General features: G+C 35.1%; 2 protein-coding genes across 7 annotated transcripts; both read left to right on the top strand.

The window, feature by feature from the left end:
- The first annotated feature begins 522 nt into the window (after window positions 1-522).
- On the top strand, window positions 523-10413 carry LOC105163519 (transcriptional corepressor LEUNIG_HOMOLOG). Of its 4 annotated transcripts, none has more exons than XM_011081889.3 (19): window positions 523-796; window positions 1068-1134; window positions 1252-1342; window positions 1723-1820; window positions 1972-2081; window positions 2655-2953; window positions 3051-3126; window positions 3234-3345; window positions 4847-4896; window positions 4995-5243; window positions 7026-7109; window positions 7286-7507; window positions 7798-7936; window positions 8038-8144; window positions 8317-8466; window positions 8706-8861; window positions 8963-9082; window positions 9223-9420; window positions 9872-10413. In XM_011081889.3, the coding sequence occupies exons 3-19, from the start codon at window positions 1311-1313 to the stop codon at window positions 10013-10015; spliced, it is 2346 nt and encodes a 781-aa protein (XP_011080191.1). In that variant the 5' UTR covers window positions 523-796; window positions 1068-1134; window positions 1252-1310; the 3' UTR covers window positions 10016-10413. The 4 variants fall into 4 exon arrangements, with proteins under 4 accessions (XP_011080191.1, XP_011080192.1, XP_011080190.1 ...); XM_011081890.3 differs by having other exon boundaries at window positions 1068-1176; XM_011081888.3 differs by having other exon boundaries at window positions 523-941.
- Window positions 10414-12584: 2171 nt separating this feature from the next.
- PRT1 (proteolysis 1) lies at window positions 12585-17236 on the top strand. 3 transcript variants are annotated; one of them, XM_011081892.3, is made up of 8 exons: window positions 12585-12762; window positions 13712-13761; window positions 13846-14025; window positions 14129-14521; window positions 14648-14851; window positions 15392-15510; window positions 16388-16831; window positions 16929-17236. In XM_011081892.3, the coding sequence occupies exons 1-7, from the start codon at window positions 12662-12664 to the stop codon at window positions 16745-16747; spliced, it is 1407 nt and encodes a 468-aa protein (XP_011080194.1). In that variant the 5' UTR covers window positions 12585-12661; the 3' UTR covers window positions 16748-16831; window positions 16929-17236. The 3 variants fall into 3 exon arrangements, with proteins under 3 accessions (XP_011080194.1, XP_011080193.1, XP_011080195.1); XM_011081891.3 differs by having other exon boundaries at window positions 16919-17236; XM_011081893.3 differs by having other exon boundaries at window positions 12586-12762; window positions 13733-13761; window positions 16919-17236.
- Window positions 17237-19786: the final 2550 nt, after the last annotated feature.

The following is a 19786-nucleotide window of genomic DNA, read 5'->3' as shown; positions in this document are numbered from 1 at the left end:
GTGTAAATCGTGTGCCATCGTTGCTAGTTATTATAAAAGAAAGTATTTTATTGTACCAATTTTTGAATATTAAGATTTATTATTTAATTTATTTATTTTCCTTTTATTTTGTCAGACTACTAATATATGTATATATATATATATTTCAAAAAAGAAAAATCACCGAAAAATACGAAAAGATATTAAAACAAATATTCTTTACCGAGGAGGACCCGAGGCCGATTGCCCACGGGCGAATTCCTCCGAATCCGCAGTTCTGTTGAAAGGGACCCTCACTTCAAACTCCTTTAAACATCGAACACATTACACCCCTGTCTTGGCCCACGTCAGCTTCAGTCATACCGTGTTAGGCCGCCGTCACTCTAGCGCCGCTTTGCTAACGTTAAACCCGTTCGACATTTAACTCGCCTGGATCACTATCCCACCCGACCCTCAGCACCCGCCGAGTACCACCCACTAGATACCCCTCCGAACCTCACTCCGAACCTACATCCTATATGTACCTGCATTTGATTCCACTTCCCGTGCCTCAGGCCCAGATCCCTACGTGACCGCTTTTTCCAGCTATTTTTCGGCTTTCCGTTGCCGATATTTCCTCTCTCTAGCCTTCACTCTTCAAGCTCTCAACTTCCTTCTTCACTAGAATTCATGAATTTTCTCCGTTTGTTTTGAATTTTCTTTTTCTTTTTTCGAGATTTCAGTGCTCGGTTTCTCGAATGAATTAGCAAAATTGAATAACTTTTGACCGCTCGCGCTCATGCTTGCAGTTGTTGAGAAATATATTTGAATAATCGAGGTGAGGTTTTAGTTGAAATTGAATTCGAGATCGCGATCGCTGTAAGGAATTTGATAAGAACTCGGCAGTTTCGAGTTCATATTTGCTGATGTGAGGTGTAATATTTGAGGAATTTACTGCAATTGGAAGTGATCGGACAAAAAGTGTACGGACTTAGAGATTCTTTTTTTTTTTTTAAAACTTAACTAGAATGGCATCTTTAGAGTAAAGATCTTCATTTGGTTTAAGTCAATTTAACTAGACCGTCTTGTTGTTGTTTCTGTGTATTAAGTTCGGATTAGGGTTTTTGGAAGCGCGGATCTTGTACGGATCATTAATGCAGAGTTTGATCTCTCCTGGCAAGTTGACGGTTCTTTTTCACCTTATTTTTTGAATTATAGGTTCGTGGCTTTTGTACTTATTACAATTTGAGTGTTTTGATTAAATTGCACTTATGTTATTTGTCTTGATTCCAGTGGAAGAGAAGAGACTGACTGAGTAGAGCCTTGTGGAGTCATTTCTTGGAGTAACAATCATGGCGCAGAGTAATTGGGAAGCAGATAAGATGTAAAGATTCTGTATTTTTTAGTTTGTAAATTTTCATATCTTCTTGATTTTCCACTTCTGGGAGAACTAAGAAAGGATTCCAATGGAATCTTTTCTCTTGGTGTTTTATATTTATTGTTTTTGTTGGCAACTACTGGAAAGTGATGTAATTTTGTCAACTGATACTTCAAAATAGGAATGAAGTTATAATATGACTTACCATCAACAGTGTGAGTTGATGTGTAGAAAGAGCTTCTTTGCTTTTGTCCTAGAAGCTCAAATTTGTTAACTCTCAACATTTTCTAACAACTCTACTAGAATTTTCAGTTGTAATTGTGTTTCTATTAATTTTCAGAGTGCTCATTGCTGATAAGAATTTATTTTCAAAATTATTTTGCCAGGCTTGATGTCTACATTCATGACTATTTGTTGAAAAGAAAATTGCATAATTCTGCGAAAGCTTTCATGACAGAAGGAAAAGTTGCTACCGACCCTGTAGGTAAGGGATCTGTGCTAGTTGAATGATGGAGTTGAATGATTCTTGTGTCTGGACTCTGGAGTTGATCAGCCAAACTGGGTAGCTTTATGCCATTTGATCACTGCTAGTTTAGGTGATGGCTCAATAACGTAAAATTTGAATTTTGTTGTAGCTATTGATGCTCCGGGAGGATTTCTTTTTGAATGGTGGTCTGTATTCTGGGACATCTTCATTGCAAGGACAAATGAGAAGCATTCTGAGGCAGCTGCAGCTTACATTGAGGTTTCTTAAAAATCAGTAGTTGTTTTTAAGTGGTCTAGATTCAGTTAGATCTGTAACTGCCACTACAATTGTGTGATGTATGGACATGATACAACACGGACATGGAAAATTTCAAAAAATTAGGAAAAAACGCAGCATGGTACTGACACGGATACATATAATATATTTTGTTATATAAATTTTCAATTTCTCATAAACTTAGCAATATGAAAAAGATTAAGATAAAACATAAAATAAGCATTTTTACATCTAACTTTTTAACCAAAATACGTGGCAATAAAAAATTTCTGATCATCCAAATTAGTTAAATCTCATGACCATCTCTTGAATTTTTGGTAATTTCATAAAACTATTAGTTTGAGAGAATTGAATTAATTTTTTTTCTTTTTTTGGAACGACAACCCAAAACTTTTTTGAAATTATAAAAAAAAGCCCTAAACGTGTCTGCGTGTTCAACACCATGTACTTTTTCTTCGTTTTTATATTTTCGGACACACATTGTAGTGAATTGTGTAAATGAAGTGGGGTACACATACTTACAAGTTTTCGTTGGTGTTCTCCATTCAATTTCAGACACAACAAATTAAAGCAAGGGAGCAGCAGCAACAACAGCTGCAAATGCAGCAGTTGCAACTCATGCAGCAACGCAACGCCCAGTTACAACAACGAAGGGATCCTAACCATCCTCCTCTTGGGCCTATGAACTCAATGAACTCTGAAGGAATGATTGGACAACAATCTGCGAGTGTATTAGCTATGAAGATGTATGAAGAACGAATGAAACATTCAAATTCCATGGATTCGGAGACATCTCCTGGCCTTATTGATGCTAACAGGATGGCACTTCTCAAGTCGGCTTCCAATCAACAAGGGTAATGTGTATTGCCTTATTTGATATCTTGGAATTTAAGTTGTTGCAGGGATATTCTTAGCGGGATATATCATTTATTTTTCCTGTGGTTGATTCAGACAGTTGATGCAAGGCAATTCTGGTAGCATGTCTGCGGCTTTGCAGCAAATGCAAGGGAGGCCTCAACTGGCAACTGTAACTACTAAAACAATCTCTCTCACTGGCGCTCTTGGCTTTAGTCCCTTTTTGCTTCCTCCTCATTCAGTTCAATCATGTACATAATTAAACATTTTGTTTTTTAGGACATTAAAGGGGAAGTCAACTTGGCGGCACCTCAAAAATCTTTGCCCATGGACCCTTCATCGCTATATGGGCAAGCAATTCTTCAGTCAAAATCTGGACTTGGTGGTGCAGGTATAGTACTCTAGTCCAACAAACCAACTCTTTCTGAACATTTATGTATATATAATTATTTATGTTATATTTTATTGCATTATAGATAATGTCAATTTTGCTTTTGAATCAAAGATACGGCATAGCAGTGGAAAGTTGTTTTACATTTTGTATAATTAGGAAATCAAAATGGAGACAGTTACAAAATTAGATCATATTATGCATGTACAGGTTACAATGTTAAACTGATAAAATTATATGCATTCAGTGTTTGCATTTTACAACAGAACCTCATTTCTCCTCCTGATTTTTCTGTGTATGAGTGGCACGTTTCTTGCATCAAGACCCACCATTTAATGGAACCAATTTGATTTGGAAGGCCCAAATTAATTGTCTATATGATAATAACTTAACTGAATAGGATGTGCTTCTGCTCACATTTCTTCTTTTGATATTCATTTTCACATTGCTCGCCACTTAGTATAGCACTTTCTCATTACAGTAGATTGTCATTCCAAAGAAAATGCCAACTTTATTGGCAACCTGTTGTTGGTACCATGTAAAGGAGTTCCTCTATCTAAATCATTACTAGTGATAATTCTTTAGTATAACTATGATGATGAAGGCGATGGAAGCATTTTAAAATTAGATCCAACACTAATATAGAAGTAAACAAGTTAAGTGATGTTGATTGTTGATTATATCCAGTAGACTTGAGGAACCATGGGGTTGCTTCCATCATTATTGATGCAACCATTCTGAAAATAGTAAGCTTTGCCTTCTAGGTTGCACTATCCAGTTACTTGAGTACCTTTTACTTTTTCTAAAGGAGGGATAGCAAGCTTGATGCTGTAGTTGCTAAATGCTCAAGGTCCAAAAGGCCCTGGACACTGTTGCATTGATGGGAACTTGTACCTTATTGAAGTGAGGCTCACAGTTGCATCTTTTTTATGATACATTCAGAAAGTAAAGATAAACAAGAAAAAGGGGAATAAAAACTGTAATGGAAGAAGAAAGAGATAGCACGTGATGGGTCTGCCTCTAGTGTGGGGGAAAGGAAAAAAAAAACTATGGAATAAAAGAGGAAAAAGGTAAAAGGAAAAGTGTACCTTTTCTACTTTCAAGAGCCTAGTGCCTAGTGTCAAAATGGCTGAAACTAGTGGGCAGACAAACATAAACCTTTGCATTTTTATGTGCATCTTTCATTATGATTGTCTACCTTGAGTAAGTCACATGGTTTGTGTCATGGTGCATCAATAAAAGTCAAAGGTGCTCACCATAGTGGAGGCCTGTCCTTGTTTAGGAAGAGGGGGAACCCCAAAGCCACCTGTTGTGTTATTCAGTGTCACTCTGGACTTCAGTATTTAAATTGCCAAAGCACCCCTTCACGGTTCAGGGCTTAAGCTCATGAAAGTTTGTGCGAGAATTTTACTTTTGCTCTTTCTGAATCTTGGGCTTGATTCTATGTTGATCTGTTGGCCAATGTGATGGAGAGATGTCGTAACTTTTGTGGTTACTTCAGGGTTGAGTCAAGGAGTAACTGGTCTTCCACTGAAGGGTTGGCCTCTCACAGTGAGTTTCATGCCTTTGATTTTTGCACATTCTTTTCAGCAAGTATCTGACTTTAAGGGAGATTAATTCTTGAAACATAATGCTTACGTATTATACAGGGGATTGACCAAATACGACCAAGTATGGGTTTACAAGTACAAAAGCCTAATCTGCAGAACCAGAACCAGTTTCTCTTGGCATCACAGCAGCAGCAGGTTCTAGCACAAGCCCAGGTGCAAGGGAACCTTGGAAATTCATCTAACTATGGGTTCGGAGGATTACCAAGGGGTAATTTTAATGCAAAAGATGGTCAGCCTCCACGAAATGATGGATCTATTTGCTCCCCCGTTCAATCTAATTCACCAAAGGTAATACTGTCAATGAAATTGTAAATTTGTGCATGCTATTCAATAATTTCTCTTATGTCATTCACCATTTAGGCGTTCTGCATTCATGAATTATCCAGTACACACTAAACTTTGCAATTAGGGCATGTTTTGGTTTCCTGGAAGTAGCACCTTTCTCTTATACAGGAAAAATGATAGCCAAAAAATTCCTTCTCAGATTGAATTCATTAAAATATAAACCTATAGGCACCTAGCATTTTAGGTGAAAAACTGTCTCTGGAAGTAATACTATTTTCAGGTAAAATGTAATTGCTTTAGTTTCACTGTATCTCTGACATAATAATATGTGTTGCCGAAGTTTAATTCTCCAGATGTTAACTTTATGATGTTTAATTGTCCGAAAGCTTGTGGCATTTTTGCCTGGATTATATAGGGTCCGTTTGGTTGTGTTTTCATTTTCATTTTCAGTTTCTAACATTTGGAAATGGGTAGAAATGCTTTATTGATTTTTGTGCGAAAACTGAGAATATGTTTGGATTAGTTGTTTCCAAATATAGGTATATAGGTGCGAGAATGTTGAATATAGGTATATGTATTTTTGATGTGACAGATGACCAAATTGATTGAATATGTGAAATTATAAAATAATCAAAGTGAGTCTTGCCATTTGAAATAATTTTAATTGATTTGAAATAAGAAAAGACATGTTGACAAGATAAGACAAGTATGACGAACCCATGTGACCTATAATTTCAAAAATTTGAGAATTAAAATAGGAATGCATTCTCAATGAAAATGGCTTGACCAAACAAAATCCCAACTACCCAAATAGTGAAAAGCGGAAAAAATCTCATTGAAAACACAACCAAACAGGCCCATAGCTTCCTGGCTGCTGCTTAATATCTTGATGTAGAAAAAGTTATTTTAAGTTAGCAGTAGTTGATACATATTGTTTTCCATGAGATCAACTCATGTCCAAGAAGATTGACCCTTAAACCTAAAAGAACAGGATTTTTCCTTTTGCAGGAAAATGAATTAAAGTTTCATCACTCTCGGAAAGGCATTATGTATCTAATGTGCAGTTGTATTCAATTGGGTATCTATTTTCGCATCATTTGTTTGTTTGTTTATTGGGGGTAGCATGTTACTCTCTGTCAAGAAATGATTCCCTGGAAGATAGTTGACTATTATCTGAGGAAATAAGTATGGAATTCCTGTCATCCAATGTACTTTCGTGGACCAAATTCCTTATTCGAACTAATGGTTCTGTAAATTTACTTCATTTCCCGATGGTAATATTGTGAATCTATGCTACTTCCCATGAATGCCCATGTCTCAACATGGCAAAACTGAATATTGCAGATTGCTGCTGCTGTTTGATATAACCATTTTCCTGCCAATTCATTCATGTTTTCTCCTGAAAAGAACTTTTAAATCTTTCATTATTCCTGTTCAATGTTTTTGGGTGACTTTCTCCTTGCCTCACCTCCTTTTTGCCTTCTAAAGAATCTGTGTAATTTTTGAAGTTGAAATTTTGAGAATTTTATTGAGCTAGGGAGTCAAATTTTGCTTCATCAGCAATGTCTCAATATTGATTTTAGAAAAAACTTTCCTGTGATGGTGTGATATGCTGATGGGAAAGCTTTGATGGACTGTCTAAATTTTTCAAGATTTACCTTTTTACCCCTCTGAAATGAAAAATGAAATTAGACCCCCCTATATTCAGTCATTTCACAATTAGATAATTGTTGAATTGACTTAATCATGGGATGCTATCAATTAAATGTCCGTTACTCTGAACAGATGAAAATGGGCCAAATGCAACAGCCTTCATCTCAACAACAGGATCAGTTGCAGCAGCAGCAACAACAGCAGCAATTGCAACAGGTGCGTTCATTCTTGTGCAGTTGTTATCGATTTTGTGGGTTCAACCACGATAAACACCATAATGAGGCAATCTGCCTTTTGATTTAATGAATGCTCCAAACAAAACCATCTTTTGGATTATCCCTTGCCTTTTCTCATGAAAATACAAAGCAATGACAGCTTTTAATCTGAAACAGAGTAACAGGAAAAGGAAACAACATTCTTCATCAGGGCCTGCCAACAGTACAGGTACCGGAAACACAGTGGGTCCTTCCCCAGCATCACCGCAATCAACACATACCCCTGGTGATGGAATGACTACTGCTAGCAGCCTTCAGCATGTTAATAGTGTCTCCAAGAGTATGATGATGTATGGAGCAGAGGGAGCTGGTGGAATTGCATCATCTACAAATCAGCTTGTAAGATATAGGGTTACTTTATGTATTTAGTTTGTATGGTTGCGAATGGTACACCTTTTGAAATGCTTATGCTTGCAAATTATAGACTGAAAAGGCATATATTTTTGTATTTACTTTTTCTAAATATTGTTGTGAGCATCAGACTTGCCTGTGTGGAGAGTGATCTTTATCTCTTTTGAGTGCTTGTTATCAAGCTAGCATTCTGGGACTCATCTTCAAGAGATTGTGAATTCCAAACTCCAACATGCAGTATGTTGCCTTGAATTCATAAAATTATATACTTTATACAGGATGACTTGGAGACTTTTGGAGATGTCGGTTCCCTTGAAGACAATGTTGAATCCTTTTTGTCACATGATGGAGGAGACGGAAATTTGTATGGCTCTTTGAAACAAACTCTTACTGAACATAAAACAGAGACTTCTAAAGGTGGTTTACTGTACTGATTATGCATGCTTGGATCTGCTTTTCGACCGGAACTTCCATCACAACAAAGTGGTTCAAACTTTAACTTTATGTCCTACTTACAGGTTTTTCATTTGGGGAGGTTGGTTGTATACGGACAAGAAATAAAGTGACTTGTTGCCATTTTTCTTCGGATGGGAAGTTGTTAGCTAGTGCTGGGCATGACAAGAAGGTATTACTTATCTTTGGAACTTTGTGGCTTTACAACATTAGTATGCCAAATCGATGCTGCTAGATTAACTTTCTTGAGCAATTACCAATGTTTCTATTCGTGTTACTTTGCCTTCTGTCTTTACTTATTTGATATTCTTGTTGGTTTGTTCCCCCTCGCCCTTTTGATTTAGGCTGTTCTTTGGAACATGGACACTCTGCAAACAGAGACTACCCCAGAAGAACATCAATATTTAATTACAGATGTCCGCTTCCGGCCAAATTCGACTCAGCTTGCGACTGCTTCATTTGACAAGTCCGTTAGATTGTGGGATGCAGCCAATGTAATGATGTCCTTCCATTCAATCTACATCAATTTTCACTTTTTGGACTGTTGATGATGAAAAGCTAGAAATAGCGAAAACTATGTTCATCATATACCCACATGATCACGTATTTATGACTCTTTCCCTCTTGCATATATATAGTCTAGCCTCATAAATATTTGTGGATTTTGTGATGCTGTCAGATCTGCATATATTTGCAATAGCAAGTACTTACTCTATTTTATTGTTTAATGCAGCCAGGCTATTGTCTACATGCTTACACAGGACATACTTCACATGTCATGTCCCTCGATTTCCATCCTAAGAAGAATGATCTTTTCTGTTTCTGTGATAGTAACAATGAAATACGTTATTGGAGTATAAGTCCATTTTCATGCACTCGGATGTCCAAGGTTGTGTTATGAACACTGATCTTTGATCTCTTAAATTTCCATATGTCTTCGAGTTCGATTGTATTGTTTTGAAGCTAATTCTGGACTGCATGGTGGTGTAGCAAGGAGGCAGTGCACAAGTGAGATTTCAACCTATAACTGGACATCTACTAGCAGCAGCATCAGACAAGGTGGTTTCTATATTTGATGTTGAAAATGACAGGCAAACACATTCTTTCCAGGTTTGTGCATTACTATTACCATATTGGTCTGGAAGGGGTTATAGCAATTAAATCCATGCTTTGTCCAGTGCGTCGACTAGTGTTTGTGCATTTAATTTTGCTTTTACTTGTTATATTAATAGCTTTGATGCTGTTTATAGGGACATTCCGGTGTTGTGAACTACCTGTGCTGGGATCTCAGTGGTGATCTCTTGGCTTCTGTCAGTGAGGATAGCATTAAAGTTTGGTCATTGGCCTCTGGAGAGTGCATCCATGAGCTCAACTCCAACGGGAACCAATTCCATTCCTGTGTGTTTCATCCAAGTTATTCTGCTCTCTTGGTGATTGGAGGTTTGCAGGTAAATAAATCCCTCACACTCTCTCTCTCAATCTCTCTCTCTCTCTCACTCGCATGCATACACACATAATGGTCAACCAATTATCCTCTTAACAATTTTGTATGGTATTTACTGAAAGGCCATCTCCATTCTTAGTGAGCGTTTACTTGTATCAATGTTGTTTGGGTAGTGGACTGCCTTAATGCAACCTGTTGTACTGTTCTTGCCAACCTTGGAGGATAGCAAATGAAATTAATAGGTTGTTGCAAGTCTGGTAGTTTCTAACATTTTCTATGCTAATGAATTCCTTCCATTAGGTTTCTATGTTGTTCGCTGAACCTGCATTCCTGCTTTCACTATGCTGCTCCTATTGCTTGTGGTGCTTGTTCCGCAACATCAAAATCTTCTTGATTAGATAGGAACCTAGTTATGTGACGTAAATGCTTCTTTTTTTTTTACCTTGATGATGTAGTCGATGGAGCTATGGAACATGGTCGAGAACAAAAGCATGACTGTTCCTGCACATGAGAACATAATTGCTGCCTTGGCACAGTCACCTCTGACAGGGATGGTAGCCTCTGCTAGTCACGACAGTTCTGTCAAGCTATGGAAATAAGCCGGCATGACTGGTCTGGTCCGAAATTGTTAAAATTGACATTCAGGAAACTTGCCATAGCTTAGGGGTGTTCTCTCTTGGTCTTTGTAAGAAATGTGAACTAGTGTTAGGTGTTTGAGTGTCTTCAAGATTTTCGGATCGACTTTGACTAAGATTACAAGCACACCAAGCAGACTGATCGATATATGCAGAGCAAGTGTTGATAAGGGTTCATAATTCCGCTTGTGGGCTATGCTATTCTTATTTGTATCCTTTTCCTGCCAAAGCTAATGGGTTTGTCTCAACTACTGAAAACAGGCCATAATGTAAATGACGAGCTATGTGTTGACCGCATGTGAATTGCATTGAGGATGATCGACATAGTACCTCAATTTTTGTGAGGGTCTCACATTATTTCACGAAGTCTTGAGCCCCCCACCCCTACCCTAGGAAGAGTACCTTTAGTTCTTCCTACTGCATTCATCTTTTTCCTTGTGTTTGTTCAGCAGTAGGGTTTACTGTTTCCTTTGTCATCCAAACTAGATACATAAGATGCATAAATGACTTTACCAACTTCATTTGGAGGATTGTGAAACGTCCCCACTTCAAGTTGATTCCTGAGTTGTTATGCTTCAATCCAACATCTGGGACCGAGGGATTTTTCTAGCTTGGTTATGCATCAATCCAACTACCTAACTTATGGAAGACAACATGTGTTTTTGGTTATCACCCGAGAAATGAGTCATTTAACTCAAATCAAGATTGATCGTATTAGAATTAATTATATGATAAGTGTGTAATATTTTTTGCGGTGTAGTTGATGTATAATTCAAGAAAAGTGATTTTTATCATGTATTAGATTTATTTCGTAATTAACTTGGTTCAATTAAATTTGATACGAGTAAAAATTTTTCCTCAAACGAGACCTCTGTAATTAGGGAGTAGGTAGGGATGATAGTGATATGGAAGGTCTCTAGTTATATTACAAGGTCTCGAGAAATGTGAAGGACGCACATCTATTTTGGTTGTTGCAGAATAATGAAAAAGATGAGTGCCGGAGATATGCTGAGTGGGAGGCAAACACTGAGGAATTGAACCTCGCCTTATTGATTACCAAATAGCAAGAGGAAGCAAACTGATATTTGATGCTCCAATTGTTCATGAACGTCTAGCTTGATATGTAGCACGAATCAATGAAACAACATGACCCATGAAAATTGCAGAAAAATATGTTTGGTTTTATTTTCAATTTATCTCCTGATGGGCCAAAAAGTGTATATCCAATGTTTGCCTTCCCATAAAAACATCATATTTTGGTGTTTTTATCTCATTTGTCATAAGTACATGCATATATTTACAAACATATATAATATAAATATATATGAAAGAAAAATGATTTGACAATAGATAGTGAATTTTGTCTCCCAAAATACAATATCTAACATATAATATTTATTTTAAATTATCACAAAAAACAAATGGCTTCGGTTGGTTTTATCTTTTGAGGATCCCGAAATGGGCCAAAATGTTTGCATACTTTTCTTTACAATTTATCTGTGCGAATTTTTTATTTTGGACTTTCTATTTAAATATATATAAACACACACAGACACACTTATATAAATATAAATATAAAATAGACATGATTTGATAATAAACAATAATTTTTATCTAATATAAAACACAACATTAAACCTACAATACCTATATATAAATACATATTTATATAAAAATATAAAACAATACTAAAGTAACTTTCGTCTTTCAGAACACAACATTAAACATACAACAGTTACTTTAAATCATCTCTAAAAACATTTTCAACACATACTTCTTTATCTTTATTTTTTCCTATCTATCTCCAAAAACAAAACATAACTCCCAAGATTTTGGTTGAAGTGTACGTACACTAATCAAATCGAACTATAATTTATATATTAGTTATGGTTATACGCGGTTTCTGTGAGTATATAAAAAATTTTTGGTGTGAAATGGCAAATAAAAATTATGAAAAAAATATAATTATAAATTATAATAAATGTAGAGTAAGGTGAAAGTGAAATATGGAGTAGTGGATAGTTAGAGGAAAAAAACAATATAATTGTGAGATTATTAAATAATATTGAAATTACTAACCTGACTAATTTTTTTTTAAAAATAAATGAAACTAAAGGTAAATTTGTCATTCAAAAATTGGTACGATAAAAGAATTTCTTTTACAATAGTATAGATATATTTTTTCACATGAAATAATAAAAATTTTAAACATGACTAATATGAATGGTCACTTGTAAAGCTAAATGTGGTGGAAAATGAAATATGTCAATTATACATTTATGACAAATATCACACAATAATTTTTATTTCGAATGTAATTTTTTTTATTTATTTTATTTTTATTTATAATATATTTTAAAATATAAAAATATTATTTATTATATATACGTAAAAACAACATACACGACGCTGAATGAATAAATGCCGAGAGATTTTGTAACTGGGCCCAGTTGTGTGGCCCAGTAAGTTCCGGCCTGCTATTGGCCCATGGAATCAATAATTAGTAGCTACATTACATTCAATCCTTCCTCTCTATATTGCCTTCTTATATTTTCCTTTCTTCTCTACGGTTCGACCCCAAATCTGTTTCCAGAACCAGAGGGTATAGATATGGAAGTCCCTGAGAAATTCAAAGAAATGATGGAGAATGAATCTGATGAAGACGATGAATTGGAGAAGATCTGTGAAGCTTTTATATGTTGTGTTTGTCGGTAATTTCATTCTCCTCTGGATATCTCCTTTCTCGATGTATATGTATGATATCTGCTGTCCAATTCTTCGCGTTGGTGATGCATACTTTGTTCTAGTTGTCTTATGGTGTTAATTTATGCTAAATTTGAGGTTAATTCGTATTTGTTTGTGGCGTTATGCTATTGCTGAATTTGAGGTAATCGTATTCGTTTATCGGTTGTGTTTATTTCAAATTTGAGGTGAATTTTATACTTATTATGATATGATGTTATGTTCAATTAGGTGAACTTGTACATGATAATCGTGTCTTGTTAATTTTGAGACGAAGTTGTACTTGATTATAGTGTTGTGTTTGTTTTAAGGTTGATGATATATATATATGTGTGTGTGTTCAGTTTGAGAGAAAGTGCATACATGAGGTGCTTGCCTTTTTTGAGGTTGTGCAATGTGCTTTAGTTATTTTACCTTGCCATGGTATGGTGGTGATCACCTTGACTTGTATGTCCGTCCCTGAGTTGTATATAACTAAATAAGCAGAAAGTGGCAACCATATTATTATGGTTTTTCTTTTCACCTTTTAATTATCTGCCGCTATGCTGTTTCTAGATTATACATCCCTTGATCACATTCATGCACAGAGGTAAATATTGGATTTCTGAGTACGTTTTACGTCTTTTTTGGGTTATCTTTTGTTATGATTGGTTTTGGTGAACTCTATCTTCTGTACTTCTGCTAGGTCTATGGTCGTTTTATCATTGACTTGTCACCTGATAATAGACGGACCTCAACTTTATATGTTATGTAGTATCTTTAACAAGTCAATGCTGCCTTACTTCTTTTAAGTTCCAAAGGTTTTTGAACTGTCATGTTGAGTTACTTGTAGCTATAAGAAGTTATATATGCTATTTTGGTGCATCTTGTATATTGTATTTTCACAATATGAAGTTCATTGGCAAATAACATTTTCAGCGTTCTGCTTCTTTTCTGCAGAGATCTCCTTTACAAGCCTGTTGTTTTAGGTAAGAGTTTCTTCAACTAGGTGGAAACCTGCATGATATGATCTTTATGAGTGTGACTGATTCTCTCCTGCCCCAATGGTGCAGCTTGTGGCCATATCTCGTGTTTCTGGTGTATTCACAAGTCCATGAGTGGCCTGCACAAGTCCCGTTGTCCAATATGTAGGAATCAATATTATCATTTCCCATATATATGTCAGAAGCTTCACTTGCTGCTCTTGAAAATGTATCCTAGTGCCTATAAGAGAAGGGAAAACCAAACTTTAGGTCAGGTTCTTAATGTACTCTAGTTCTTTTGGTTACTGGCCAACAATGTTTTCATGTCAAAACATCTGCAGCTCAACATATTTGATTGTTTTGCATGTTCCAGAAGAGGAGAAGGATATGGGCTACTTCTCCCCGCAAATCGGTGCTCCTGAATACCAGTTACAACCTGAACCAAAGATAATTAAGCCATCCAATGCTTCAGTGCCCTGCTTTTCTGAAACGGACTCATCACTCAATCCATGTTCTGTCAGAGCAGGGGAGACTCTGGACAGTATGGAGCATGTACACTCTGGTTCAGTTCATCAGGATATTGGCTTGGGAAATCTGCTAGAAAGCAGAAAAGATACCGCAGCAACTAGTGCCCCCATTGCTGAAGATAGAAACTCAAACCAGATACATCGCAGTGGAACTTGCAAGCAGGCCTCAGTTGATGATGTGTTGTGTGATTCCTGTAACCACATGCTTTTCCGCCCTATAGTTCTTAACTGTGGGCATGGTATGATCCATCATCACCACCTTATCTCATAAATCAATGTGAAAAATTAAGATAATTATTATGGCTTCATATATTCAACTAAGAATTGATATATACCCTGTATTTACCCGACCCATGTGTGTTCAGCATTTTGTATCTGCTGCATTGTCCCCCAAACGAGTGAGATGCTCAAGTGTCAAGTTTGTCAAAGTCCGCATCCAGGTGATATACCAAAAGTATGCTTGGAGTTTGATCATTTTCTGGAGGAACAATTTCCCAAAGAATATGGGTTGAAAAGAGAAGCTTTACAGATGAAGCACGAGCAGTTCCTGAGCAAGTCTCCAAGTACATGTATGTTTGTGTTTCTGTATTAATCCTGTGCTTGTTTCTTGAACATATTTAGATTGAAATGGTTTTGAGTTGAACCGAAATAGTTTTAATGTTCTTCTTTGAAGGGAAGAAATTTTGCTAATTCGAATTGTGAATAGGAGTAAGAAATCATGAAAGTTGTCAAGTACCTATTATGGAAGTTTGTTAAAGAAATGGGTTTTCAGCATCCTATTTACTTTGCTCTTCAGAATTTTATTTAGTAATAGCTTGTACCTGCAGAATGCACTTTAAAGGTACTGTTTTATTTCGAAATTACAATTCTGGTTTTAGATATGCTAATATTTAAGTTTTGGGGGGAAATTGGCTGATACTTGTTCCACAATGCAAACAATCAAAAGTTGGGTTCCCTTCCCTGCAAATCTGACATGAACAAACTTGTTCTTATATTTTATGATCTCGGAAGGAGTCTCACTGTTGTTTATAGGCCTAATTCGCTGATCCTGATGCATGTCCTTTGCATCTGTTGATTGTCACTTCTAATTCCAAACATTTGGTTTTCAGGTTCGTCAGAAGCTGGTAAGGAAAGTTTCCATTTTTCATTTTCTTCAGGAGAGGATCCTTTGCCCTGGTGGAATGCGAGCTCAAAAGTCCATATCGGAGTTGGTTGTGATGCATGTGGGGTATGCTGCTTACTTTGATGACCCAACATATTTAGCAGATTGGTTATGTTTTAAGTATTATGAACTCTGTTGAATTTGAACCTTTGTTGTTTTCTAAATGTGTAAATTGAGTCTTGTTGTAGTCAAACCAAGGATTTTTTCGTATCTTAGGCAAAATCATTGTTTTAATTTATATCAATACTATTAACAGAACTGAAAACAGCCTTAAGATGGATCAGATGTTGAGTAACAAGTGCATGAGCGAAACCTTGCAATGCCTTCGTTGCTTTCTTATTTAGCGAATCCTGGAACCAATTACTTTTTCCATCCGCTGGAGCCATCTATTAACCCATCCAAAATATTGCTTTTTAAAGTCTTAGTGTTGCAGAAATGTGTACTTGAGGCCCTGCAGACCTGCAAATATGTTGTATGATGCGTATTAACAGCACCTCATTTGTTCAGATGTACATTTCTTGTTTTTTGCTTAATCTCATAGGCGGGCGCTTTTTGCTTTAGTTGCTGCCATTGGAATACTGTCTTTACAGATTCCACCCTTTATATAGTGCTTCAGCTCCTACAAGAAGTTAGAGCTAAATGTCCTTTCAGCCCATCTCCTCTATGCCTTCAGATTCCAGTAGATGCATGAAAAACTTAGTCCGACCTGCCATACATGTACAAACTTTGCTTTGTCCAGTCCGCTCTTAGCAAAGTAGGTTATGCTTTTTCAACCTCCACTATGTGTACGATAAATGAATATTTGGAATTTAGCATAACATAGAAGTAGTATCTTTTTGTTTTGCATCTCGATATCTGACGGAATAGAGACTGGCTTTCAGTCATTATATGCTTTTCACTTGAACTGTATTAACTATATCAGTCTTTGAAATTCTACGTGCAGATGTATCCTATAATTGGTGATAGATACAGGTGCAAAGATTGTGTGGAGCAAATAGGCTACGACCTATGTAAAGATTGCTATAGTACCCGTTCTAAGCTTCCTGGCCGGTTTAATCAGCAGCACACCTCGGAGCACAAGTTTGAAATTGTGAAATCAAATGCAATGCATAATATTATGTTAAGACTTCTAAGGGGACAATTACAAGAAGTTTCTGCTGTCTCTGATGCCCTGCACGACACCTCAGCCAGTGCGATCCCTTCATCCGATAATACCAATGAAGATGAAGAAAATGTTGCTGATGCTACTCGTCCCTCATCTGAGACAGAACCAAATGAGAGCGAAAATCAGCGGTTGGCATGATAAGTTACAATTCATGGATCTGCTATTGGATAACTGGCACAGGTGATGAAAAATGTGCTAGGGTTCTGCCATTCGCCAGCCTTGGTATGTTGTGTTCTTTTTTAATTTATTCTATTCGCTAAAATTTATCGTTTGCAATGTTGAAATTCTGACCTAAACCCTCCTTTGAAGCACTTTCTAGAGCTCAAGTGTTCCGATAATTGGCCCGCCGTCAGGTCTTCCGGACTTTAAAAAGAGGTATTCATTCGTCGATAAATGGATCAACCCAGTTCAGAAACGAATATATGTAAAGCAGACTACAGTTTCTGTGTCTCATACTGCTATAAAAGCGGTGTTCCAATTCTTTCAATTTGCCTGTAAATTATGTATCATTGAATCACTAAACCATTCTGAATCTCCACTTGATATTACTCCTATGTGAAGTAATAAGTGCTGATAATTTGTAGTTACATTGAAATCATGACTAAGTATAGATATTTTTCCTTGGAACTTCCCTCAAGTCATTTATTGTCCAGAGAAAAATTTAGATTTGTCTGATGGAATATGTTAGTGGAGTCATAACAGGTAGAGAGAGAGAGCACTCATTTTATGTTGTAGTTATTTCTTTTAATGCGGACAAATTGAAATGGGGTCATTGCTTGTTTCTGTAGCAAAAGAAACCTAAGAAATAGCATTTGGATTGGAATTGTGCCAAGAGACCTAATCTTGATAGGAGAGAGCAAGACTGGTCTTTCATCATTATAAGTGGAAACTAGGTAAGGTTGCACCACTTGAATATCACAGAGTTTAAATGTCATCAATCGGATAGAGTTTGTCGCTTGGCTAAAATTTCTTGATTGTAATAGCTACAGGATGCTTGCCGGTGAGGCTCAATTTCGAGAAGTATTACTAGGTATAGTTTTATTTTAATAGTATATGTTGATTATAGATGATTATGGGATAATTGCACTCTCTTTCCGAGGTTATGTGTAATTACACATATATCTTATATGATTTGAGAAATTATATTTAGCACCTATGAGGTTTGCTTCTACCTAATAAATAAGTTTTTTCGTTAGTTAAAATTTATTGAATTTGTTGTTATTAATAAAAAGTTTATATTAATCCATGTTTTGCTTATTACTGACTTATTACAAATCAAATAAATGTTTTTATGATCAAATTACCTTCATATGTCTTTAGGCGTTAATTTATATGAGGATGTATATCTTTACTATTATAAGAGTAGTTTGTTAAAAAAAAATTATTTTACATGTAATAAGTCGGTAATCAGTCAATTGAGGGTAAATGTCGATTTTCATTCAATTTTTTGCTAATATCAACAAATTTAGTGAGTTTTGACTAATAGAGGAGTTTATTTGTTAGATAGGAACAAATCTCAGGTATATTAAATGTAATTTTTTAAACTATAGGAGGTTTATGTGTAATTATACCAAATTTTAAGCGGGGGGGAGTGTAATTATTTTTATAGTTATTTTATCTTGATAAATAGTATATGACTATTATTTTTGTTGGTAGTTATTACATATTATATTTGAGTCGATATATTCATAAATAATAATAATTATAGATTACTGCTTTCACTTAAAAATAAAAAAGCTACAAAATATTTAATTCATTTTATATTTTTTTAACTATTGTTATGCAGTAATTTAAGCTAAATTTATGTTACATTCGGTACTTTGAATTATGAAAAAGATTAAGCATAAGCATATGAGAGTTTGCAAAATGGAGGATTCATAAACAAAACACAGAATTATCAATTAACTATAAATATTTTTTTATTATTTAAATAATTATAAATATTTTTTAAAATTAACGAGCATTTAATAAATATTTTTCAATAATGAGTCCTCAGAAAAATTATTTACTAGACCTATATCGATTTTAAAAATAATTATAATTTTGTAATAATAAAAGTTATAATTAAAATTATATTAAAATTCATGAGAGTTTGCTGCAATTTATACTAAAAAATAAACATAATTTGGTGATAATAATGATGGGAAGAAAGGAAGGAAATAGAGAGCGTTGAAGTGACGCACCTCAATCAGCGTGCATGTGGGGGCACTTTGCCGCAGCATCAAAGAAAAAAGAGGACAAATTGTTGAAATGTGAGCAATTTCATGATTGGGTGAGAGGCTCCCCCTCCGGGAATTGCACCAACCCTATTCTTTTACCTCGCCCACAATTTCCACCTAATTACCATACCACCCTAATATTTCTCTCATCTTTATTTCTTGCGTAATACTAAAATATTTATATACAAACAAACCATTACCCTCTCATTTTTTATTTACAAAAATTATGTTGTAAAAATTTGAGCATAAATAAGTTATTCATTCTATTTTTAATTTCCCTTACCATAATATAATTATAAATTAATATAATATTTAGATTTAATTAATTCCGATCGATGGTTGTTTAATCTCTTTAATTTTATAAAAAAAAACTACACAATTAAAATATTCCTCCTCAGAAATCATAAATCGTACGACAAACACAATTCTCACGTTAATAGAATAACTTGAACATAATTTTCTAATAAAAAAGTAATTAATCCTTATAATAAGTCATTACCAAAATAGTATTGCTCTCAATCTATTTTTTAAATAATTCTTGAACCTATATTTGAGCACTAAATAAATTCAAATCACTCTTACCCAATATTCTTTCTCTTTTTTTTTTTTTTTTAAGAAAAGGGGTTCATTTCAAGAATTATAAACCACTAAACTAAAGTCCTAAGAAAATTAATAGGGTAAATTACAATCAACGATTTGATATAACTATGAATACTTTCTCATTATTTTAAAAAATTATAAATACTTTTTTTGGTACTTGATGAACTTATGTAATCCTTATATAGAGGTGTAAATTATCAACTTTGCTCTTATTGTATTAATCGAACGAGTTGGATTCAAAATTTTAAAAATTTGTAAGAACATTGTCCATTTAGCCCATAAAAAATTTTAGAAAATTTTTAAAAAAATTTAATTTTATAATTCGTAGTCCATAATGACATAATAATCCGTTCAGATG

This window comes from Sesamum indicum, linkage group LG6, assembly GCF_026168435.1.
Source record: "Sesamum indicum cultivar Baizhima isolate 11 linkage group LG6, ASM2616843v1, whole genome shotgun sequence".
Lineage (NCBI taxonomy): Eukaryota > Viridiplantae > Streptophyta > Magnoliopsida > Lamiales > Pedaliaceae > Sesamum > Sesamum indicum.
This window is presented reverse-complemented; position numbering and strand designations above follow the sequence as displayed.